Source organism: Odocoileus virginianus, chromosome 16, assembly GCF_023699985.2.
Source record: "Odocoileus virginianus isolate 20LAN1187 ecotype Illinois chromosome 16, Ovbor_1.2, whole genome shotgun sequence".
NCBI lineage: Eukaryota > Metazoa > Chordata > Mammalia > Artiodactyla > Cervidae > Odocoileus > Odocoileus virginianus.
This window is the reverse complement of record NC_069689.1, coordinates 57,749,014-57,775,549: the sequence shown is the minus strand read 5'-3', so window position 1 is coordinate 57,775,549 and position 26,536 is coordinate 57,749,014. Positions and strand designations below refer to the sequence as shown.

Sequence of the window (26,536 nt, the reverse complement as noted above, 5' to 3'; positions counted from 1 at the left end):
AGCTCCTGGCCAAGATATTCATGAAAAGTTCAGAAGAAGTTACTTTGAGAAAGATGGACTCGCAGCAAACAGATTTCTTGTCCTTAGAAAGAGTACATAAATCAATACTCAAACAAGCAAAATGAAAATTCAGTTTGTTCATAATCATTGAAGAAAAAAGACATTTAGAAGCAGTTTAGAAAGAAGACTACACAAAGAGTTCATTATTAACATGTTATTGTTACGATGCATATTAAAAATTCATTCAAACATTGCTCTCATACTTTTCCTTCCCGCAGATTAGATGTAAAAAATGTCTTAACTGAGCTGCAGGGCAAAAAACAGACACTTGGCTTTGCTACTTCTTGGCTGTGTGATCTTGGGTAAGACACTGTTCCTCTCTAGAGCTCCACTTCCTCACCTGAAAAAACAGAATCCCTAAACTTCCTTCCAACTCTGTCATTCTATAATTCCAGGGCCACACATCCTCCTTGCTGATGGAAATAGTAAAGAAAATACAAACTGAAGTGGCATTTTGAGACAAGAAATCATACAAGTAGGCAAAGAGTTAACTTGACTCCAATGATGATGTTATGATACCTCAGATGACGTTATTCTAATTTTTGACAAACGGAGAATTTTACAATCATAGAGTTTTACAGATGTAGAATGATTCACATAAACTCTGAATTTGACTTAGGGAAGGAAATGAAACTCTTGAAAATAATGCTGTCTAAGGTGAGAGGGGGTATGGAGGAAGGAGATGCTAGAAGTCAGACTTTAAGAGCTAAAAGGAGGAGGAAAAAGTAGCAGGAGAAAATAAGAATTTGGAAATCAAGTAGTCACTGAAAGCAAAGGTAGATGAGAGCATAGGTGACAGTGATTTTAACTTGAAAAAAAAATCTCGAATCCACTTAAATCTGGGCAGAAAGAGACAAAATAAATACCAGATCAGTCAGTGACAGATGGTGACAGGGGAGAAGAGATGATGGGTATAAACAGTATAAAAGGATCTCTGCAGGGGACTTCTCTCTCTGTCCAGTGGTTAGGACTCCATGCTTACAATGCAGGGGGTTCAGGTTCTATCCCTGGTGGGGAAGCTAAGATCCCACATGCATTGAAGCCACAAAACCAACAAAATATAAAAGGGCCTCTGCAACACAAAATCCAGGTGGTTCTCTCCCAAATGTCCATAAGCTTGCATTAAAACTTATCCTAGGTTAATTAAGCTCCAATACTTTGGCCACCTGATGCCAAGAGCTAACACACTGGAAAAGACCCTGGTGCTGGGAAAAATTGAGGGCGGGAGAAGAAGGGGGGGAGAGAGAATGAGATGGTGGGGTGGCATCACCGACTTGATGGACATGAGTCTGAGCAAACTGCAGGAGACAGTGAAGGACAGGGAAGCCTGACGTGCTGCAGTCCATGAGGTTACAAAGAGTCAGACACGACTTAGCAACTGAACAACAAATAGTCAATTCCAAATTCTCAAGGAGTTAAGAATGAGCTCATGAAGCAGCTCATGAATATGAAATTATTCCCTTAGATCTGCTAAGGTCTCCAAAGGCCTATTCACTGTAATAGCGGTGGTGGTTTAGCTGCTAAGTGGTGTCTGACTCTTACAACTCCATGGACTGTAGGCCACCAGGCTCCTCTGCCCATGGGATTTCCCAGGCAAGAATACTGGAGTAGGTTGTCATTTTCTTCTCCAGGGGATCTTCCCAACCCAGGGATCAAACTCAGGTCTTCTGCGTTGCAGGTGAATTCTTTACTGATTGAGCCACCAAGGAAGCCCACTGTAACAGTGGAATTGGGATTTTTAGGAAAAGAGATAATTTTTGACATGATTCTTCCAAGAGAGGCAGTGGGGCATATCTCAGAGTGGGAGAGCCTAAAGTTTAGAATATAGGTTTCAGTTTTTTTCACATAACCATCTGGGTGTCCTTGAGTTAAGTCATTTGCACGTTCAGAGTGTCTATTTCCTTGACTCCTGAAATGCGGCAGTTGAGAAAAGTCTCACCAGCTATAAAATTCTATGACTCTCTAACTAATAGTTTACTGCATCACTGGCATGACTGCCTTGATCATCAGCATGATCCAATTAACACTCTGCAATGTAGAATATGTCTGTAGTTTCGAAAAGTAGACTATATAGGACAGGAAGGAGTTTGGAACATGAAACACAGTCACTGTTTTTCAAAACAAATGAGGGGGCTTCCCTGGTGGCTCAGTAGTAAAGAATCCGCCTGCCAATGCAGGAGACATGGGTTCCATCCCTGGTTTGGGAAGATCCCACATGCCATGGGGCAAGTAAGCCCGTGCTCCATAACTGCTGAGCCAGAGCCCTAGAGCCCAGTGCCCTGCAACAAGAACCACCAGAGTAAGAAGCCTGTGCACCGCAACCAGAGAGCAGCCCCTGCTCATGGCAACTAAAGAAGAGCCCGCACAGCAACAAATACCCAGCACAGCCAAAAATATTTCTTTTTTAAAAAAATGAGGACTCTGAGGTCCAAAGATGCTGAATGACTTTGTTAAATTACAAGCCAATTAGTGGCAGAAGCAAGACAAAGGCTGCCTGACCAGTCCTGCCTGCACCAAAATGCATGGCTACCAGTTGGCCTCAGGATGGCACACCTCACTAGAAGCTGCCCCAGTTCCCTTATAACCCATAGTGCGCTTTTTATGTGATTCATTAAACACAGCCTACATCACAGCTGGGCTTTACTGGCCTCGGGGCTCTTAGTTTTCCAGACATCTAATCCAGGGGACATTGGAAGAGTGGCCTGAAGGTCATCATGAAAATACACCAGAATCGAGTACTTTAAAAAGTCCTACAGGGTCATCGAAGACAGCAAGTATCTACACACTGTCTGCCTCCTTCCCATTTTATCAAACGAGTATTCGATAGGCGGAAGTTCCTAGTGAACCCAGTCCTGACCCACAACTTCAGGAACCAGACAGCAGCCTCCACAGCATAAGCACTTTGTCACTCTGGCTCCAGGCTGCTGGGACAGTGGGGTGGCTGCCTTGAAAACCTCTGAGAGACAACCTGGGGATTTCTGTGTAGGAGCGATGCTGCCTGCCACGCAATATGCTGCCACCTGCTCCGAGATGAGACAGTTGGTTGCAGATAGCACAAGGTACAGACATTAAAACCTGAACCACATTGAATCCAGCAACCTGGTTGAATCTCTAGATATCATAATGTGGGAAAGAAGTTGAACACAGATGAGTATGCGCTGTATGATCCCATCAAAACTCGGTTATTTGTGGAGACGTGGGCGGACCTAGAGTCTGTCATACAGAGTGAAGTTCTAAGTCAGAAAGAGAAAGACAAATATTGTATATTAACATGTATATCTAGAAAAATGGTACAGATAAACCTCTTTGCAGGGCAAGAATAGAGACAGCGACATGGAGAACAAACAAATGGACATCAAGTGGGAAAAGAGTGTGAAATAAATTGGTAGATTGTGCTTAACATACATATACTATTGATACTACATATAAAATAGATAATTAATGAGAACCTACTGTTTAGCACAGGGAACTGTACTCAGCGCTCTGTAGTGACCTAAATGGGAAGGAAATCCAAAAAAGAGGGAGTATACGTATATGTAGCCCAGTGGTGGCCTGGTGGCCCAGCAGTCAAGAATCCACCTGCAGTGCAGGAGACGCAGGAGACTCAGGTTCAGTCCCTGGGTCGGGAAGATCCCCCGGAGGAGGACTTGGCAACCCACTCCAGTATTCTTGCCTAGAGAATGCCATGGACAGAGGAGTCTGGTGGGCTACAGTCCATGGGGTCGCAAAGAGTCGGACACGTCTGAAACAGCTGAGTCTGCAGGCACATGTGTACGTGTAACTGATTCACTTCACTGGACAGCACAAACTAACACAACATTGTAAGGCAATTATATCCCAATTAAAAAAAAAAACAGAAAAAATAAAAATCAAAATGAATCTATAACAGTGATAGAAGTCAGACTAGTGATTACTTCCTGGATGAGAAATATTGACCAGAAGGGGTCCATGGAGCTTCCTAGGCTGGGGGAATGTTTGATTGCTGGATCTGGGTGGTAGCTACACAGGCATAAAGATATTTAAAAACTGGTCAACTTCTATACTTCAGATATGGGTGTCATTTACTATAATTATGTTATACTTTAATAAACAATGAATTTAACATATTGTGTGCAGACCCTTGATATGAATGGAGAGTATGCTTCTTCCTTTTCTTTTCCATAAGAGTATCTGAGATTCTCCAAATTGAATCTTTGCAAATAATATTACTAGCAATAACAATAGCTACATGAAGTACTTTTATGTATCAGAACCTGTGCAGGCAGACATAGGAATTACCTGAATTATCTCCTTTGATTCTTAAAACATTTCCGTGAGGTTGATCAATACCATCATATATCTCACAGATGACAAAACTAAGACACACAGAAGTGAAGTAACTTGTCCAAAGTCACACAGCAAGTAAAATATCAGAACTGAAATTCAAACCCAAAGCAGTCTGGCTCCTGAGTCTATGTTCTTAACTTTTCGTCACATTTGATAGTATGTTGCAGGAAGGGGGAAGTTTTCAAAGTGAGGAATATTTTATCTAACTTTTCTCTGATATTACAGTGCAGTTTGCACACTCAGCATGAAGAGGAAAAAGGATCCAGGGCTTGGGCTGATAGGCTAACAATTCTCTAGTTGATTACATTCTTGAGATTCATTCAACGGATACACCTAGTTTGGTACAAATGCCTCTTTTTTTGCCTTTAATAGCAGAGGGTAGGTGCTATTATTGGCTTGTTATAGCACAGTGGGAGCAACACAATGTTTTCACAGGCTATCCACTGGGCCCTCTAGAGCACTATGTCCTAGGACAGAATTTCCACCGCATGCCATATGCTTTTAAGGTCTGCCTTAGGCTTTTTGGAAAGACTGAAGGGGCTTACTTTCCTCTTCAGATAGCTTTTATATTGTTATGATATTAAATATAATTTATCTGTAGAAGCTGGAGAAGGCATTAACCACTCTTTAATTAAAAAACACAAAGCTCGTGATTTTCCAGACATCCTCTTCTATCCTTTACTGGCTCCTCGAGTAGTTTCTCTGAACTTTTCCTAAGGAAACCTATTAAATCATTAATTTCTCAACTAAAAGGGGACATAAATCATAGCTGAAGCTCCAACACTTTGGCCACCTGACACAAAGAGCTGACTCACTGGGAAAGAGCCTGATGCTGGGAAAGATTGAGGGCAGGAGAAAAAGCGGGCGACAGAGGATGAGATGGTTGGATGGCATCACTGACTCAATGGACATAAGTTTCAGCAAACTCCAGGAGACAGTGAAAGACAGGGAAGCCTGGTGTGCTGCAGTCCATGGGGTTGCAAAGAGTAAGTCACGATTTAGTGACTGAACAACAACAAATCATAGATCCTCTAAAAATCCATCCAGGAGAAAGGGCAGAAAGTAACTTGATGGTTTAGCCCCTCTTAGCAAACAGGCCCAAAGCGTTAACTGAGGTCTATATTATGAAAATGACTTCCCAGGTGGATCAGTGGTAAACGATCCTCCTGCCAATGTGGGAGACGTGGGTTCAATCCCTGGGTCAGAAAGATGCCCTGGAGAAGGAAATGGCAGCCCACTCCAGCGTTCTTGCCTGGGAAATCCCCATGGACAGAGGAGTCTGAGGGGCCACAAAAGAGTCGGACATGACTTAGAAACTAAACAACAACAAGAAGGTATCAGTGTAAATCGAGAATGAGAAGTCATAGTACTGAGGGTGCAGTTTTGCTCTCTGCATCTCAGCCAAGCTCAAGTCTTGCTCTCCAGTGCGGTTTTGTGCAGTGATTTAAACACACACCCATGTGCACACAAGCACACTCACACAGAAGCAGGCATCTGTTTTCCTTTCTGGAAAATGGACTTGAAAAAGGCAAGTTTTGGTACTGGTCAAAAAAATTAAATAAGAGCTCAGAGGGCAATGAAAGCAAAGGTTAATCAGAAAACAGAACTTTTAGATAATTTCAGAATTACATAATGAATTTGGCAATAGCAAAAATGAACAAATTTAAATATTTATCTTAATATTTAAATATTTCCGATGAAAATCAGAGACCGTGTCTCTCAAGCCAATGCCACAACCAGAGCAGGAGCCACACACTGTGCAGGAAGCTACATGCAAGCGTGGGCAGCCCAGGGTTTCAGGGTCCTTCCTGATGTCACCAGTCTATTGTACTAGTTGTGCCGAGGAGGAAATAGAAAGATTTTGAAGCTATTTTTGAGAAACTGTTTCCTGCCCACTGGCAAATGGCAGAGCCCAAAATAGGCTCTCCAGTGAGGTTCTTACCTGGTCGTCATAGCGATATGTGAGGAACTGCTCCCCAGTTGTGTCCTCCAGAAAACTCCCCTGAGGGGAAAGTGCAAACTCAGGAAGGAAGTAGGCCCCAGGAGACTTCTCTGCTGTGGTCTGAAAGGCAAGATTGCTTGGTTACACATAAGGCCCAGTAAGGACCCCCAGTGGGCTTCCCTGCAGGCTCAGTGGTAAAGAATCTGCCTGCCAATGCAGGAGATTCGGGTTAGATCCCTGGCTCAGGAAAACTCCTTGGAGAAGGAAATGGCAACCAACTCCATTATTCCTGCCTGGAAAATCCCATAGACAGAGGAGCCTGGCAATCTACAGTCCATGGAGTTGCAAAAGGGTCAGACACAACTTTCACACAACAACAACAAAGGACCCCCAATAGGCAGTCTCTGAAAAGGGTGAGTCCAAAAGAATCCAACCACAAAAGGTTTCACCAAGAAAAGGGAAGTGCCTATTTACAATAGCCAAGACATGGAAACAACCTACTTTCTTTCTGTTGTGATTGTTTGGTGAAGGAGTAAGAAACACGCTTATTTTTTCCATCCTGTAACAGAAGTGCATATATCCTCTCTTTTTTGGAGTTCCTTCTTATTTAGATCACCAGAGAGCACTGAGCAGAATTCCCTGAGCTATACAGTAGCTTCTCATTAGCTATCTGTTTAGGGCACAGAATATGTCTGCTGGACATTGTTCCTAAAGTCACCCTGGGAGGAAAAGGAAGGGGCGCTAAAGCCACAGCCCTTGCAAAGACAAGAAGACCCCAAGACGTGTTAGCAGTGTTCCATGGAGCTCTATGTGAAATATCAGAAAAAGTAAAAAGTCTTCCTGGTATTAAAGCTTGTCACCCCTTAGTATTCTTTAGTGTGGGAAAAAATAGAAGACACTTATGGCTTAACTACAGCTGATTATCTTCTGCTTTGTGAGCCACTGTTCTGACTTTAAATTGCATTTATTAGACTCCTACAAATAAAAGCTGGAGAGGGTGTGGAGAAAAGGGAACCCTCTTGCACTGTTGGTGAGAATGTAAACTGATACATCCATTATGGAGATTCCTTAAAACCTAGGGATAAATCTTCCATATAACCCAGCAACCCCACTCCTTGGCATATACTCAGAGAAAACCACAATTCAAAAAGAGATACATGCTCCCCAATGTTCACGGCAGCACTATTTACAATAGCCAGGACATGGAAGCAACCCAGACGTCCATCGACAGAGGAATGGATAAAGAAGATGTGGTACAGGAATGGATAAAGAAGATGTGGTACATATACACAATGCAATATTACTCAGCTGTAAAAAGGAACAAAATTGTGCCATCCAGAGACGTGGATGGACCTAGATACAGTCATACAGAGAGAACTCAGAAAGAGAAAAACAAATACAGTACATTAATGCATGTTTATGGAATCTAGAAAAATGGTATAGATGACCTTATTTGTACTTTTGGACACCAAGCGGGGAAAGGAGGGTGGGATGACTTGGAGATTGGGATTGACATATACACATTATTGATACTATGCATTAAATAGATAACTAATGAAAACCTACTGCATAGCACAGGGAACTCTACTCAATGCTCTGTGGTGACCTAAATGGGAAGGAAATCCAAAAAGGAGAGGACATATATACACATATAGTGGATTTGAACTTCCCTACTGGCTCAAATGGTAATGAGCCACTCAAATGAGTCTGCCTGGAATGCAGGAAACCCAAGTTTGATCTCTGGGTCAGAAAGATCCCTTGGAGAAGGAATGGCAACCCACTCCAGTATTCTTGCCTGGAGAAGTCCATGGACAGAGGAGCCTGGCGGGCGATAGTCCATGGGGTCGCAGAGAGTCGGACACAACAGAGCCACAGACACACACATAGCTGATTCACTGTACTGTATAGTATAAACACTATATTGTAAAACAACTATACCCCCAAATAAAAATAAATCTTTAAAAAATCACTTTTGAGGACTAGATGAATTACTAGGAGTAAATTTCTCATCTAGCTTATGTTCCTTATAGTATAGAAGCTCAAACAAATATATTTTCCTCCTCCTTTTGTTCCCCTCCAATCTCCAACAACCTGTGTACTAATTTCCAAATACTGACGTTCATTTGGTTAAGAATTCACTGAGGAAATAAGCATATAGATTTCTGGATCATATCCAGAAAAAATAATTTTAAAAAAATAAAAACTGAGATGGGAATAAAAACTTGAACATGAAAATCAAAGGTGAATTTGATGGTAAAATTTATTTCTGTATTTCCTAGGAAGCTTCAGTATGTGTAAAAGTATTGTTTTTCTAACCAAAATAAAAACACATCTAGGTAAACCTCAGAGCCAAATTTTATATAACTACTAGAAAATAATGGATTCTATCTTAAGATAATTCATGGAAGCATAACCAAAATGCTCAGCAAAGATCAATAAATGTTACCTGCCTCTATTGGCTTCAGAGATCATAGAATCATAGTTTTAAACGCCTGAAGAGGCCTTAGAAGTCATCTAGGTCGAACTCCTAAATTTAGAAATGAGTGAACTAAGGCTCTGAGAGTTAAGATACTTGCCAAACAGCACAGAGCAGGAGCCAGGGCTGAAACCTGTTAGCAATCATGTGCAAAGACACAGTTAGGTCATTTCACCAAAGACTGGGGGCTGGGAGCAGCCTAAGATCACCACCCGAAACTAGCTCCCTAAAGACACAAAGCCTCCCTATATAATGGGCTTCTCAGATGCCTCAGCAATACAGAATCCCCCTGAAGTGCAGAGGACGAAGGAAACGCAGGTTGGAACCCTGAGTTGAGAAGATCTCCTGGAGAAGGAAATGACAACCCACTCCAGTATTGCCTGGGACAAGAGGAGGAACAATCCTAAGGACAGAGGAGCCTGGCATGCTACGGTCCATGGGGTCACAAAAGAGTTGGACATAATTTAGCAACTAAAAAACTACAATCCTGTATAATGCTTATCTTTAGTTGACCATACATTCAACACATATTTATTGAGCACCTACTATATGCCTGAAACTGTTCTGAGTGCTTTGGATACAATGACATACAAGAAAGATAAGGTATCTCTTTTCATGAAGGTTATACTCTAGTGGAAGAGACAGATTTTTTTAAATAAGCAAACAAATTTCTAAATATGAAAATTAAAGCTCTAAGTGCTATAAAGTAAATAAACAGAGGGATATGTGAATAAAGTTGGGAGAAAGTTGTTTTAACTTTATATAAGTGGGGTGTTAGAGAAGGCTTTTGAGAGTCTCTTGGACAGCAAGGAGATCAAACCAGTCAATCCTAAAGGAAATCAACCCTGAATATTCATTGGAAGGACTGATGCTGAAGCTGAAGCTCCAACACTTTGGCCACCTGATGCAAAGAGCCGACTCATTGCAAAAAGACCCTGGTGCTGGGAAAGACTGAAGCCCAAAGGAGAAAGGAGGAGACAGAGGATGAGATGGTTGGATGGCATCACCGACTCACTGGACGTAAGTCCGAGTAAACTCCAGGAGATAGTGAAGGACAGGGAAGCCTTGTGAGCTGCAGTCCATGGGGTCACAAAGAGTCGGACACAACTAAAGTGACTTAACACACACGCACATACTAGATTCCAGGGATGCCTGGTTGCAAGATCATCATCTGTTTATCCCCATCATCTTCTTCGACCCTCCCCACCCCAGCTCCTTTCAGCTGTCTCACTCCAAGCTGGCTCTCCTTCCTGGGCTCCTCTAAAGCTGCCCCACCATTGAAAAAAAAAATGCTGCCACGTTTACTCCCAAGAGGCTGCTTTCTGCAGCAAGGGGGACTGTCCTAAGCCTCTGTGATCAGAGTATTTGCCTGCTGTGCTTCTTCTATGCTATTAACAACAACTACAAACATTTCTTAAGCACCAATGAGCTATTTTTTTTTTTTTTTTTTTTGTGGCTGCTGAAATTCGATTGGGTAAAATGACCTGTTTGCCTTACATTTTGTTCACTGTGTTCCTATTCCAGGCTTCTGCCTCTGCCCAAAGGCATCTCAGTGCAGCATTGTGGAGGCAGTTCCAGAAGGCTGAGGGCTGTGTCTCCATCATGTCTGTGTTCCCCATGGAGATGTCTGGTGTGATTCAGTGAGAGTCTGACTGATGGCCACACTACCCGAGCCATGCAATAGGGGGTGAAACTTCTCGCCAAACCCATTCTGTGGCAATTAAAGGCTACCAGACGTAAAGAGTCAGACATGACTGAGCGACTTCACTTTCACTTTTCACTTTTATGCATTGAAGGAAATGGCAACCCACTCCAGTGTTCTTGCCTGGAGAATCCCAGGGATGGGGTCGCACAGAGTCGGACACGACTGAGGTGACTTAGCAGCAGTTCCTGGACTAGGGCTTCCCTGATGGTTCAGACAGTAAAGAATCTGCCTGCAATGAGGGAGACCTGCGTTTGATCCCTGGGTCAAGAAGATCCTCTGGAGAAGGGGGCTACCCATGCCAGTATTCCTGCCTGGAGAATCCCATGGACAGAGGAGCCTGGCAGGCTACAGTCCATGAGGTCTCAAAGAGCCGGATATAACTGAGTAACTAACACTTTCACTTTTTCTTTTCAGTCCCTGAGCTAGACCAGATTCTCTCTAGGCTCACATCACACCCTGTGTCACTGATAAACTGATTTTACATTCACCTCTCTTGACCAAAATCCTTCCTCCTGAGTCAAGTTTCAATCCTGTGGGAGTTGATGCTGCAGCCGGGTGCAGTCCAAGTCCTCTCCATCTGTGGTGGTCAGTGTGGGCTGCCATGCTTGTGTGAAGTCTGAAGTGCTGACCTGTAGCATCCCAGGATAATGAAAGCTCAGTGCTGGAAGGGACCTTCTCAGTCATCTGATCCAGCCTGTCCCCCTCAGCAATCCTGCCCGATGCCCTGCAGCCTCTAAGTGAATACCTTTATGACAAGGAGCTCACTCCGTCAGAAGGCAACAGGGGTACGTCAGAATCTAGCAAACTAGAGTCGGGAGAAATTGTGAGACTGGGATTGATACAGCTTCCCTGGTGGCTCAGCAGTAAAGAATCTGCCTACGATGCAGAAGATGCAGGTTCAACCCCTGGGTCGGGAAGATCCCCTGGAGGCGGAAATGGCAACCCACTAGTCCAGTATTCTTGCCTGGAGAATGCCACTGGCAGAGGAGCCTGGTCGGCTATAGTCCATGGGGTCACACAGAGTCAGACACAACTGAAGCAAAATGCCAAATGCACATATAGTAGATAACTACTGAGGCCCTCCAGTACAGTCCAGGAAACAATACTCAGAGATCTGTGGTGACCTGACTGGGAAGGAAATCCATAGAAGAGGAGATAAATGTTAAAACAAAATTAAAAGAAATCTAGCAAACTCTTCTGAAGTGGCCCATTGCTCCACAAGGTGGAATGAGGTACCTTTCCACTTTCTGTCATCCTCCCTTACAGCCTTCCCCTGTCTTCCCCTCCCTTCTAGCAAACACACATATACTAAGTTGAACTCTAAAGCCTACATGCAGCAGAATCTAGGCAGAGACTAACCTTTGAATCACAGATCTATAAAACTGGAAGAAACTTTTGCTGTTGTTGTGCAGCCACTAAGTTCTGTCCACCTCTTTGCGACCCCATGGGCTGTAGCCCAGCTGCCAAGTGAAAGTTTACCCCCATTCGATCCCCCCAGCTCCCTCCACAGGGACAGTCTTAGGAAAACCAGACTTTTCTTTAAGGAGAAATGGCTAAGTTCTCTCATGACTTCAGAAAGCAAGCAGCCTAGGCAGCAACGAACACACACTGACATCTCACCGGATGAGGAGCCAACTTCCCAAACATTGGGGAGACTTGGTGGCAGGTGGCGCCTCACAGGACTGGGTGAACGAGGAGGCCAGGCCCCTCAGGCAGCAGCAATTGCAGGGAGGACGAGGAGGTGGTGTGGGGGAAGGGAGGCTGGACCAGGATACGTGCAAGCTTCCCATGACACAGGTCCAGAACCAAGGAGAGAAGCTGCCAAAACGCATCATCCCACCAGCCACTGTCCACAGCTGCTGAGTCACCGGGGCTGGGGGTCAGGAGGAATCCAGACGGCCCCTTCAGGGACCCAAGGATGCAGCTTACTCACCTCCCCCTCCAGCCGAAGGCTTTGACTTTGGCAGGAGAGAGTAAGTATGGGATGGCGATTCAAGGACAAGATTTGCGTGTCCTAGACTCCATGCATATACTCAGAGCTATGGTTTTTCCAGTGGTCATGTATGGATGTGAGAGTTGGACCATAAAGAAGGCTGAGAGCCAAATAATTGATGCTTTCGGATTATGGTATTGGATAAGACCCTTGAGAGTTCCTTGAACAGCAAGGAGATCAAACCAGTCAATCCTAAAGGAAATCAATCCTGAATATCCCTTGGAAGGACTGACGCTGAAGCTGAATCTCCAATAACTTTGGCCACCTGATGCAAAGAGCCAGCTCATTGTAAAAGATCCTGATGTTGGGAAAGACTGAGGGCAGGAGGAGAAGGGGGCGACAGAGGATAAGATAGTTAGATGGCATCATCGACTCAATGGACATCAGTTTGAGCAAACTCTGTGAGATGGCCAAGGACAGGGAAGCCTGGTGTGCTGCAGTCCATGCAGTCGCAAAGAGTCAGACATAATTGAGCTACTAAACAACAACAAGCCTCCATACACCCCGGGTAGGATAGAGAATGTCTCTCAAGACTTGGTAAAAGGTTTGGCTGATGTGATGGAAGGAAAGACAAGTGGAGGAGAAGTGGGTGTTTCTATACAAAAGAATGGGAACCCAATATGCCTCAAAAGTCAAGTGGTCACCGTTAACATTATACAGTGGGATTCCCACTGAATTTCAACAAGTCAGTTTAAACCCTTCTCCCAAGCTTGGTCTGAGCACTATAGGTGGATGTCCATCTCTCTCCAGAGCATGAACACAGCCAAGCACCACACCACTGATCTCTACAGAACTGTGGTCAATAAAGGTCACTAAGGTTCTTTCCTGGGCTTCCCTGCTGACTCAGACAGTAAAGGGTCGGCCTGCAATGCAGGAGACCCAGGTTTGACCCTTGGGTTGGGAAGATCCCCTGGAGAAGGGAATGGCTACCCACTCCAATATTCTTGCCTGGAGAGTCCATGGACAGAGAAGTCTGGCAGTCTACAGTCCATGGGGTTGCAAAGAGTCGGACACAACTGAGTGACTAACACTGACTTTTCACATTCACCTTTCAAGGCTCTTTCCTACCTACCACTGTGAAGTCATGTCTGTACTGGAGAGCTGGACTGTACTATCCCCAATCATCCAGGCTCTCTTTGAATCTGACCCATCACCCCAGCCTGCCAAGGCTCTTTTTGGATCCTGACTCCATTTATCAAGGTTTGCATCGCTCTCTCCCCGCTTTGTGTCAGCCTGAATTTGAGCATGCGCTCTGCCTCCTTGTTTCAGCCACAACACTTCACTGGGACAAGACTGAGAATGAGGCTCTTCTCCAGGCTGACAGGGACTTTACCAGCTTTGAGTCTCCTCATTTCAGAATCCCCAGCTTGGTCACTAGAGAGTCAACAAACACCTTGTCAGATTCTGTAGTGACACAGACAGCACATGGAAGTAAGACGCTAGTTCCAAGAACTGAGACTCCAGCTGGGCTTTATAGGTCAGGACAAGAGCCAAAAGATACGAAGGCATAACCCTGAGTCACTATTTTTTAGATTTTTTTGTGTGCTAACCATTTTTAAAGTCTTCATTGAATTTGTTACAGTATTGTTTCTGTTTTATTGGGGTTTTTTGTTTTTGTTTTTTGTCATGAGGCATGTGGGAGCTTAGCTCCCCACCGAACCCATACCCCCTCTGCATTAAAAGATGAAGACTTAACCACTGGACCGCCAGGGAAGTCCCCTAAGCTACTATGGCACTACAATTCCCTGTGACACCAGGGTTTAATAGAGGCCGATTAAAGTCATCATCAGGAATTTGAATGCATAAGAAGTCAGTCTCAATTAACAGCAGCTAAGGTCTACAGGGGAGAGTTCAGCTCCAGGATGGAAGGTGCCGACCACTCCTACAGGTGAAAGGTCCCTTTATATTTTTTTCCTTTTTCTGGCTGGGCTGTGTGGCATGTTGGATCTTAGTTCCCTGACCAGGGATCGAACTTCTACCCCCTGAATCCAGAACACAGAGTCTTAACCACTGGACCTCCAGAGAAGGGAGTTCAGCTCAGTTCAGCTCAGTCATGTCCAATTCTTTGCAACCCCATGGACTGCAGCATGCTAGGCTTCCCTGTCCATCACCAACTCCTGGAGGTTGCTCAAACTCATGTCCATTGAGTAAGTGATGCTATCCAATCATCTCATCCTCTGCCGTCCCCTTCTCCTCCTGCCTTCAATCCTTCCCAGCATCAGGGTCTTTTCCAATGAGTCCTCTTAAATGATAATATTTGTTGAGTCTTAAAGTGTATGTTTTAGAATCCCCAGACTCTGGGTCAGCCTGCAAGGAATACATTCCCTGGAGGGTCTCTGGGTGTTATTCCTCCCATCCTGGATTACACACGGGATTTTACAGTTTCTACCTTCCAAGGTCCATGAGGGACTAATCAAGTTAACCAACATTATTTAAATTTAGGATACCAAGTGCATTTTTGTTCCAAGATGCACGATGTGCATTTTGTTTCCTGAACCTGAAATGAAGGCTCAAAAAGAAACTTTCTGGATCATTTCGGTTTTTCAAGTAGGATGTCATCATCCCAAGATGTTTTACTTCATAATTAAATATGAAATATATTTACTTTGCCAAGGTTGACAGGATCAGCTGAAAGAAAATGACTTTTCACAACTATCTGAGTCTTTTAAAAAAATGATACTAGGAATTTAAGGTTCCTCTTCTCTATTTACCATCAACAGATGAATACAATGGGCTTCCCCGATGACTCAGTGGGTAAAGAACCCACCTGCTGATCCAGAAGGCACAGCAGATGCAGGTTCAACCCCTGGTTCAGGAAGATCCCTGGGAGGAGGAAAATGGCAATCCACTCCAGTATTCTTGACTGGGAAATCCCATGGACAGAGAAGCCTGGCAGCCTACAGTCCATAGGGTCATAAAAAGTCAGACATGACTGAGCGAATACATTCTCTCTATCTTACTGGGTTGAAAGGCCTATCACTTGAATAAATGCGTGACTACGAGTACATCTCAGCTAAAATATTGGATTGGTCAAAAAGTTTGTTCGAGGTTTTCCATACCATGTTACAGAAACACCAACACCAAGTCGTTGCAAACTTCACCTTCACTCTGAGTCACGTTTTCCAAAGAAACATGAGTGGCAGACCCTACTGGGTCCCTCTTAGTGCTGAGAGGAAGGTGGTGCCTTGTGGGTGTGCATCTTCGGAATGAGCTGTTCCACGGAGAAGGTCTTTCCTTGAGTTTAAATTTATCCTATTAAGACTCTTCAGCAAACTGGAATGTGGATATTATCAATGTCATCCATAGCAGCACTCTTCCACCTGCCACTAAACACATAGTGTAGTGGTGTTTAGTTGCTGAGTTGTGTCCCACTCTTCTGCAACCCCACGGACTGCAGCTCACCAGGATCCTCTGTCCATGGGATTTTCCAGGCAAGGATACTGGAGTGGGTTGCCATCCCCTTCCCCAGGGGATCTTCCAGATTCCTGCATTGGCAGGCAGATTCTTTACCACTGAGCCACCAAGGAAGCCCCACTAAACACACAGTCTCTCTCAAATTTCTCTGTTTCTCTCTCCTTCCATCTCCTTCCCCTACGCGCGCGCACACACACACACACCCACTCCCACACCCACACACACACACACACATCTTTAATCAGCCCTGGCAAGCAGGGCCAAAAGTAATCTGTGAAAAGATCTTGCTGGAACAGACTTCACCTTGTATTAATAGTTCCTTGAAAGGAGAAAATCTGAACATGAAATCATAATACTTCTTTATATATGTGAACCCTCTTCAGTCCTCAGCAATAGGCTTGGTGCATATAAGAAAGTCAATAATTAATTGTCTTTCCTAGAAAAACCAACATAGGTTGCCCTTCCACCCCCACGGAGAGCCCGGCATGACTGATGTTTGAATATTCTTTCTGCCACAGAAAGACGAGAATGCTCTGGCTGAAGACCACGCTGGCACTTCACAAGGGGTTATTTAAAAACTAGACTATTACTCTAAACGGGGAGAGGAAAGAAAGCCTGCCTGTGCCAATGTACACAATATAGATCCTCTTTCCCCGGAGCCCACCCCTCCCACAAAACTGTACCTAAGAGCCCATTTTTCAAGGACTTGAAGTAAGCTCACCCATTGAAAAGAGCCTCAATCACCAAAATGTCACGTGGAAATAATTCTAAAACACCTCAGGGGAAAGAAATTGAAAATTGTATTCCCTGAACAGTGCTCCACAGGTAAAGAAAAAAGCTAGATGGATGATCACCACAAATCTTCATCAGTTGTAAACTTCCTACCCAACTCTTTCCTTCTCCCAACCCCTCCCCTCTTCCTGGTCCAGTCATACTGGTGACTGTCAGTATAGAGAAGGAAGTGATGGTTTATTTGAGGAAAGTGAGCAAAACTGTGGTTGCTGAGAAGTGCTGTGTGTGAGAATGATCCAGAAGGGATAAGTGCCATGGAGAAGGGAGGTGTTTCCTGGGAGAATCTCTGTAACTCCCTCCCCAGCATCATCATGTCCACCCTATCAGGGGTACAAGGCTGAGGGAGGACCAGTCTCAGGGGATCCAGTCTAGGAAGTGGAATCTACTCTTTTATCTCAAAGTGAAATATGTATTTTCCCCATAGCCCCTTCCCCATTGACACTCATGATTACCTCCCTGGCACAGAAAAGGCATTTTTGCTTTTTAAATAGAGTACAAATCACTATTTTACTTTACCCCAAATGGCAGGAGGAGGGACTCCCCAAAAGATTGCTGTCCAGATACTTCCTGATGGTATGTCCAGGGTCAACATACCGTTTGTTGAGCACCTACTAGGCACTGAAGCTGTTTTATATACAGAGAATTCATCAGTCAACAAAACAGACAGAAATCACTTTTCTCAAGAAGTTCATATTCTAATTAGGGGAAACAGAAAATGAACATAATATGTAAGTTGTATAATGTCACATGGCTTCCCAGGTGGCATAGTGGTAAGGAATCCACCAATGCAGAAGATACAAGAGATGTGAGTTTGATCCTTCGGTTGGGAAGAGCCCCTGGAGAAGAAAAGGGCAAGCTACTCCAGTATTCTTGCCTGGGAAATCCCATGGACATAAAAACCTGGTGGGCTGCAGTCCATGGGGTCACCACGAATTGGATGTGACTGACCACGCACGCATGGCATGGCCCGGCATGGCATAATATCATACGGGAAAAAGAAGTTGGCAGTGCTGGGGGGGGGGTGTATAAATTGCAGTGGCTTTTTGTTTTATTTAAGGTTTTTTTTCATGTGGATCATTTTAAAGTTTTTATTGGATTGATTTGTTATTAATACAGTATTGCTTCTGTTTTTTATGTTTTGGTTTTATGGTGGCAGGGCACGTGGGATCTTAGCCCCCCAATCAGGGATCAAACCCGCCCTCCCCTGCATTTAAAGGCGAAGTCCCAACCACTGGACCCACTGGACCACCAGGGAAGTCCCTGCAGTTTTAAATAGAGTGGTCAGGATAAGGGGGGCAAGATAGGGGAGGGTTTCTTAGGGAAACACTTCTTATTTTCCACTTTTCCAAACACACGAGTTGGAGTCTGTCCTTTTCCTTGCAGGCATCACAGCGTTGACTCTCTCTAGGAACCTGGCTGGGATCTGCCAGCCTCTGGAGTCATTTGCTTCTACCTACAGCAGCGCTCTGACGCTTTGCTCCTTGGCCCCAAGCGCCTGTCTGCCTCCACAGCTCTCCGACTCCAGCCAGGCCAGGCCCCAGCCCTCCTCTCCGGCTGTCTGTTCGGATGTCTCCTGCTCCCAGCGAGCCACAGCCCACCCCGCCCAGGCCCCAAGAGCACAAGTGCAGGCCTAAGTAGGCAGAAAACGCCGTTACTGGACAACAGATTGATTACATGGGCACAGTGATTTTGTCGCCAACGTCAGAGTCCAACACTAAGCATAATGCAAATCAGTGTATATCCCAATCCATGAACTTGTATAAGCCCATCAGTGAGAGAGGAAAAGGAAGGAGGGAAGGAAGGGAGGGGGAGAGAAAGGGAGGAACAGAAGGAAGGAAGGAAAAGAGGGAGGGAGTGGGAAAGAGAGAGCGAGCAAGACACGGGAAGGAGGGAGAGAGAAAGGGAGGTAGGGAGAAATAAAAATGGAAGGCAGGAGGGAGAAGGGAGAGAGAGAGGACAAGAAAGAAAAGGAGGGAGGGAGGGAAGAAAGGGAGAGAGGAAGGAAGAGAGGGATGGAGAAAGAGAGAAAGAAAGAAGGAAGAAAAGGAGGGAAGAGAAAGAAAAGAAGGGAAAAATGTTACCAGTGCTTCCCCATTTGGCAACGAGACATCACCCAACCTGACACAGTCCAGAAACACATCGGGGACACAGTCATGTTTATTCAAGGTCTTTCTCACCCTCACGGCTTTCTTTCTTTCAGGAAACAGTTCGTCTATGTGGCTGAAATCCTACAGGCTTTCAAAACGCAGGCTTCCAAGAGAAGAAAAAGACAGAAATGTGCTGTTTGCACATACTCCCCAAAACATTTATATTCATCCTAAGCCAGTTTGTTTTTCTAAGCTCAGCAGGGCAGGAAGTCTTCAGTGCTAACACGTCAGCAGAGCTGCCAGATTTGCCTTTTGGATGCTCCTGCCTTTCAGAATTCTTAAACAAGCAAGGCAATAGGAAGATGGTGATTTACAGTCAGGATGTCTTTGCTCCATGTGTAGAAAATGGCATCATTCGAATTACCATAAACCATCCAAAAATACGGGGGGTTAGCATCAAGTGGTAAAGACTTCTTGAAAACCCAAAGTGATGCTTTTATAAAATTAAGATGCTAAACAATTCAATGGTTAACAAAGCCATACTGGAGGCATAAATCATAAGAAACTGTAACAAACGGATTTATCTTCTGGTTTTTTTTTTAGAAGGATAAGGGCGAACTACAGTGTTTATTCCAAGCAGGACGTTAGGTGTGACACAGGTTTGGGGATTTAAGTTGGTATATTTTTAAGGTATAATTTTAATTTTTTAATGATGTATGGAATGATAGTAATTTTCTTTTGCAGGCTTAAAAACACAACCCCATCGTTCCACATTTGTTTGACATGAAAATGTCACTGAGGTTTAAATCCTGAATAAACATAGGATTAGTTTTACGAACAGTACCAGACACATGGAAAGTCACACTCATAAGCCAAACTTGGAGATGCTGGACACCTGTTAAAAGTGGTGATGGATATTCACATTTAGAAAGGGGGCCAGATTTGTGGTGGGGAATCCAGGGATCCAGCCCACCTCCCCATAAACTCCATGGGTCCTGCCATGTTCTTTCATGTCTCTAGTTCTTGTTTTTTTCTTGTTGTTTGTTGTTTAGTCAGTAAGTCGAGTCCAACTCTTTTTGACCCCATGGACTGTAATCCACCAGGCTCCTCTGTCCATGGGACTTCCCAGGCAAGAATACTGGAGTTGGTTGCCATTTCCTTCTCCAGGGGGGTCTTTCCAACCTAGGGATCAAACCCATATCTCCTGCATTGCAGGTGAATTCTTTACCGCTGAACCACCAGGGAAGACTGGTACTGTAATTGCAATTACTCAATTAATCACTTAATTTGTAAGAAGCTGTACCAATGAATGCCACGATGATTCATGTTATCACAAAGTTCCCAAAACAGTGGATATGTGTATATGTATGGCTGACTCACTTTGCCGAATAGCAGAAATTAATGCAACACTGTAAATCAACTATACTCCAATTTAAAATTTAATTTTAAAAAAGTATGAAATCCATTGATGACTATCGAAATTTCTCAGTGTAACTTTCTATCTTAATCTAACTAACACAATATCTGTTACAATCCCTCTATATTTCAAATGACTTCTTAAATTTCTTCTAACAAACATGAATTTTCTTTGACAAAAATAAAAAAAAGTTCCCCAAACAAGTTTTTGATGTCAGCAGCAATATAAGAATGTATTGAGTATCACTTCAATGGAAGTGTTGAGCTAGTCATCAGAGACTGAACAGAAGACAGTCCATGTTCTCAGGGAGCTCAGTGTCTACAGCTGGGAGTGGACTGAGAAGAGATCAACAAGTAGGTCATTCAAAGTCAGGTGAGAGGGTCGTCCAGGAGAGAGAGGGACAGGATGCTGCAGGATGCTGCAAGCTGGATGAACAGTGTGTGCACCTGGAGCGAGAGAGGAGAGCAGAGGAGTCAGCGAGGCAGACTTAGGCTGGATCTCCATGTGGGTCTGGTGAAGCAGGTTGAAAAGTCAGTGTTTATTCCTAGGAAGCATCCAACGGATATTATGTAGAAAAGTGAAACTATTCTTATGGAGAATGAATTGGAGGGGAGTGAGACAGAAAGCAGGCTCCTGTAATACTCCAGGAGGGAGAAGACAAGAACTATAGGATCCAGAGAAGAATATGAGCCATAACAAATTAATGCTTTTCAGAACTTGGGGGGACACATGTGCACCTGTGGCTGATTCATGTCAATGTATGGCAAAAACCACCACAGCATTGTAAAGTAATTAGCCTCCAATTAAAATAATTTTAAAAAAGAAAACAATTATGCCAGTATATTTGAAATACTGGTATAGTCAAAAGTTTAAAGCTTCAGAAAAAAATTCTACATAAGCAAAACTGACTAAAATAAAACCAAACAGAAAGGGACTCCCCTGGTGGTCCAGTGGTTAAGACTCTGCACTTCCACCACTGGGGATGCAGGTTCAATCCCTGTTTAGGGAACTATGATCACATAAGCAGTGCAGCTAAAAATAAAGAAATAAAACAGAAAAACCTCAATGGTCCTTTAACTATTATAGAAACAGAATCAGTATTTAATATTCTTCCCATGAAGAAAACAAAAGATCCAAATGGTTTTAAGGTGAGCTCTACAAAACATTCAAAGCATAAAGAATTCCAATCTTAAAAAAATACAACAAAAAAACTCAAAGAACAGAAAACAAGGAACACCCAATAATTCATTTTTATGAGATTATACACTTGATAACAAAACCAAACAAGAAAAAATTACGTATCAATATCACTCTTGAAATGAAGATAAAACTCCTAAAGTAGATATAAGCAAAATAAATCTACCATCATATAAAAAGAGACCATCAACAGCAGAATGCATCAATAAATTTTGGTCTATTTATACCCTGGGACACGATGGAGCAACGAAAATGAATGATCTCAGCTCCACATATCGAGAGAGATGACATTTTAAACCATAATACTGAGCAGAATAGACAACAGTATGATTTCATTCATATAAAACTCAGAAAAGGCTAACCTCCCATAGTGCATTATTTGGGGATAGGCACTCAAGTGGCTAAAATAAAATTCACCTTTTGTTGTAGTGATGTCTGAGCAGAGAGGAGGATGCAGAAGGGAAGGAACACACAAGAGGCTGCAGGGGGCTGACAGCATCCATTTCAGAAGCACCATGGTGGGTACAGAGGTGTTCATTTACACTATCGTGGCTGCCACCTCATGTATGGCTGTGCAAGCTGGGTATTACACTCAGTATATGGCCATCTCCCTTTAAGCACTGTGTTATATAGGAACATTATCTGTGTATGCAAAATAATCATCAAAATAAAATGTTATAAAAATTAAAATATATATATATGCAAAATAATTATAATCAAATAATTTAAGATAAATACTAATATAATAAGAAAATAAGCTTTAAGTCAAACCTGTAAGTATATGAATGTTTATATTTAACATGAGATGACAATAGACTTTTATTTATTTTATAAACATACCCTTTTATATCAATGAGAAAGTGGTAGATTAGTCAATAAATTCTTTGGGACAATAGGTAAATTAGGAGGAAAATGGGCAAACTCAGATCCCTTCTTCAATCAATGCATCAAAATCAATTTCATATGGATAAAAAATGTAAATGTTAATATATATGTGTGTGTGTGCCTGAATGTGTGTGTATATACACACTCAATATATTCCAGAAAGTGGTGAAACTTTGCAAGATCAAGAACTGTGAAAAAAAAAAGTCTGATATCTGTCTGACTGTTTACCCATTATGTTACTTTATCTTTCACCTGAAAGTTCTGAATATATTTATAATATAATTACAATATAATTATAAATGTTATGCTTATAATATTTCTAATAAAGTATTTGTAATGACAGACAACAACTAAACTTAATCACAGTAATCACGGTGATCACCTTGAAATGTTTAGAAATATTTAAATACTATGTTGTACACTAGGAACTAATATGGTGCCACAGGTCAATTGTACTTGGAAAACTAAGAAACAAACAAACTCAAAGAAAAAGAGGTCAGAGATGTGGGAGCATTGGATGAGACAGTTAAAATTTCCAGCTATAAGATAAATTACTAGGGATGTAATATACAAGATATTAAATACAATTAACACTGCTGTAGATTATATATGAAAGTTAAGAGAGTAAATCCTAAAAGTTCTTATCACAAGGAAATAAAATTGTTCTATTTCTCTAATGTTATATCTATAGGAGATGATGGATGTTCACTAAACCTATTGTGATAATCATTTTATGATACATTGGGTTGACCAAAAAGTTCATTTGGGGTTTTCCATTACATCTTATGGAAAACCCTGAATAAGCTTTTTGGCCAACCCAACATGTAAGTCAAATCTTTATGCTGTACACCTTAAATGTATACAGCATTGTATGTTAATTATGGGACTTCCCAGGTGACTCAAGTGGTAAAGAATCTGCCTGCCAACGCAGGAGATGCTGGAGATGAGGGTTGAATTCCTGGGTTGGAAAGATCCCTTGGAGAAGGAAATGGCCACCTACCCCAGTATTCTTGCCTGGGAAATCCCATGCACAGAGGGGCCTGGTGGGCTATGGTCCATAGGGTCACAGGGAATTGGACATGACTGAGCTATTGAGCACATACACACACACACACACACACACACACACACACGTTAATTATATATTAATAAAACGGAAGCAAACATAAAATTTAATCATCCAAAAAGAAAAAAAAAATAGTTTAAGAATTCTAGGGAATACCCTGGTGGCATATTGGTTAGGACTCTGCACTTTCATGGCTGAGGACCCAGGTTCAATCCTTGGCGGGGGAACTAAGATCCCACAAGCATGGCCAAAAAAAAGAAAAAGAAAAAAGTTTAACACTTGGCTTCCTAAAGCATCTCTGCTAACTGTGTTCTTTTCCTGTGTGTGAGCCACACTTCCCTGTTTCTGTGTGTGTCACATTTTTATTGAAAACTGGACATTTTAAATAATATAAGGTGGCAACTTTTAACCATCACCCTTAGAAGTCATAAATTTTACCAGAATATGTGTATGTTTTTCTTTGTGTCTTTTTATATCAGTCTTGATGGTTCAGGGAGTCCTTTCAGACTCAAGTCTTTTCTTTTTGTCTTCATTCAAGGAAACATTCTACCAATAGTAGTTTCACTGTAGTCTCTTTTCCATCCACGGCTTTTTCTCCTTCTGCTGCTTCCATGGTTTGAATACCAGGTCTCCAAAATCTGTTCTCCAAGTCCCTCAACTTTTCCCTCATGATTTACACTCTGTGGTTTTCCACTGTTGTAGATGGTATTTCCTCCACTTGGATGTCCTTCAACTCATCCCCTGGATTTTTCACTTTGAAAATTTCATTTGTTTTTTGTTGGGGAACCATTTGGGGCTGTAGTGGAATCTCCTTACATACTCTTAGTTTGTGGTTTTCCAGTTTCTTTCTGTTTCCTCCAAGGCAGCTCTATTTCTATACAAGAGAAAAACTCCATATAAGAGTTCTATAATAGAGATGTCTGTTCGAGTGGGCTGCTTGTTATTCCTCTTTCTGGCTGCTGAGTCCCCTTCGATGCTGCAGCTTTTAAACTCTTGTGTGCATAAATATTGGTGCCCAGATACGGTAGAACAAATTGGCTACCATCCCACCATGCCAGGGAGGAGGCACAGTCAATGTCCCCGAGGGACCTGAGAGAACCAGCTGGCCAGGTAGCAGTCTCCTATCAAGACACCAACAGAAAAATTCTCTTGGGACTTCCCAAGCGGTCCAGTAGTTAAGACCTCACCCTCCAACGCAGGAGGTGCAGGTTCAATCCCTGGTCTGGAAGCTAAGTGCCATATGCCTTACAGTCAAAACACCAAAACATAAAACAAAAGCAATATGGTAGCAAATTCAATAAAGACTTTTTAAATGGTCCACATCAAAAAAAAAAAAAAAAAAAAAAAAACTTCAAAAGGAAAAAAAGAGAGAGAGAGAAAACTTCTCTGCCCCCAAGCCCTATTCTCTTCCCAGAGCGAGAAAAGCTCAGAGACACCATTAAGCCTGCATTAGAACCAGCCTGCCTACCAGCTCCAGAACCTACCCATGGCCAGAGGGGCAGCTGGCATCAGATGACTACAAGATTACATGATCCTGAATTACTCTGATATAGCAACCATACAAAATGAAATATATTTATATGCATATCAGATCTTGATGTGGGGAAAATCTGTAGAAGTACAACATCAAAGGCAGAAACTATACAAATATTTATACAGCTAATATTAAATTTGAAAAGTGAAAAATCAAACATGAAAATACCTGAAACACACATAACAAATGATTGTTAATGCCAACGTATAAAAATAGCCCTTAAAAACAAGTAAGAAGATGAGGAACAGATTAATTTTAAAAATGGGCAAAAGACATGAATAGGAAACTTGCAAAAGAAGAAAGGCCAACAACCAAGAAAGGTATGATATCAGTAGCAATAAGGAAGAAAGTTAAAACACTTACCAGACTGGCAAAGATTTTAAAGAATATACTACTCATGGCCAGCAAGGATCAGGTTTGAAACACATTTTAGCAAGTTGGACTTTCAAATGTTTAAATGCAAATGAAGAACAAACAGAAAATCTTAACTTTATAAATGTACACAAAAATTGCTACACTCCAAATAAAATCTCAGAACAAATTCGTGTTTAAAAGCTTAGACAGCTAAAACCATAATATGGTTATGAAGTACTCTTGGTCTTAGCACATTCATTCACTCATTCATTCTGTATTTTTGAGCACCTGCTCCATGCCAGGCCATAGTACTAAGGATGACAGTGGTAAAGGAGACAGACATAGTTCTACCCTCGAGGAGTTTAAATTCTAAAGAAACTATTATGAGAGCATTTCAGACAAACTTTGCTAATTTTAAAACACGCTAATTATATGGTTACTTAACCTCCCAATCTAAAAACTAATATTGACGGACATGTTGAAACATTACTCAAAACACATTTAAATCATAAGTAGCTTATCAGTACAGTAAAGGGAAGAAGAGCTTCACTTAATCCAGCCTTGGTAAAGATTCAACTCCAGGGACTTCCCTGGTGGTCCAGTAGCTAAGACTCTGTGCTCCCAATGCAGGGGGCCAGGGTTCAATCCCTGGTCAGGGAACTAGAGCCCACGTGCCGCAACTAAAGATCCCAAGTGCCACAACTAAGACCTGGCACAGCCAAATAAATAAACAAAAATAAACATTCAGAAAATAATAGAACTTCCCTGGTGTGTGCTAAATCACCTCAGTCATGTCTGACTCTTTGCTATGGATTATATCCCACCAGGCTCCTCTGTCCATGGGATTCTCCAGGCAAGAATACTGCAGTGGGTTGCCATGCCGTCCTCCGGGGGAATCTTTCCAATCCAAGGCTTGAGCTCTCGTCTCCGGCATTGCCAGGTGGTTTCTTTACCACTAGCGCCACCTGGGAAGCCCTCTTTGGTGTCCCAGTGGTAAAGAATCTACCTGCCAATAGAGGGGACACAGGTTCGATCCCTCGTTCAGGAAGATACTACAAGCCACTGGGCGGCTGAGTGGAGATCTAGAACCCATGAGCTGCCAAGCAGAGAAGCCACCACAATCAGATGCCCAGTCACCACAGCAAAGAGCAGCCCCAGCTCACCACGACTAGAGCAGCCTGTGTGTAGCAACAAAGACCCAGTACAGCCAAAATAATAAATAAATGAATAAATAAATAATTTTTAAATTTAAAAAATGATAATAATTCAGTATGACTACATCTACTAC

The 26,536-nt window shown here is 42.7% G+C and overlaps 1 protein-coding gene across 1 annotated transcript in view; it reads right to left on the bottom strand.

The window, feature by feature from the left end:
- Window positions 1-26,536, bottom strand: part of LOC110127355 (ADAMTS-like protein 3) — a 219,630-nt gene that overhangs the window by 153,476 nt on the left and 39,618 nt on the right. Inside the window, exon 3 of the mRNA XM_070478277.1 lies at window positions 6,329-6,448. Within this exon, the coding sequence (XP_070334378.1) occupies window positions 6,329-6,448 (120 nt within the window). The remainder of the gene's footprint in view (window positions 1-6,328; window positions 6,449-26,536) is intronic.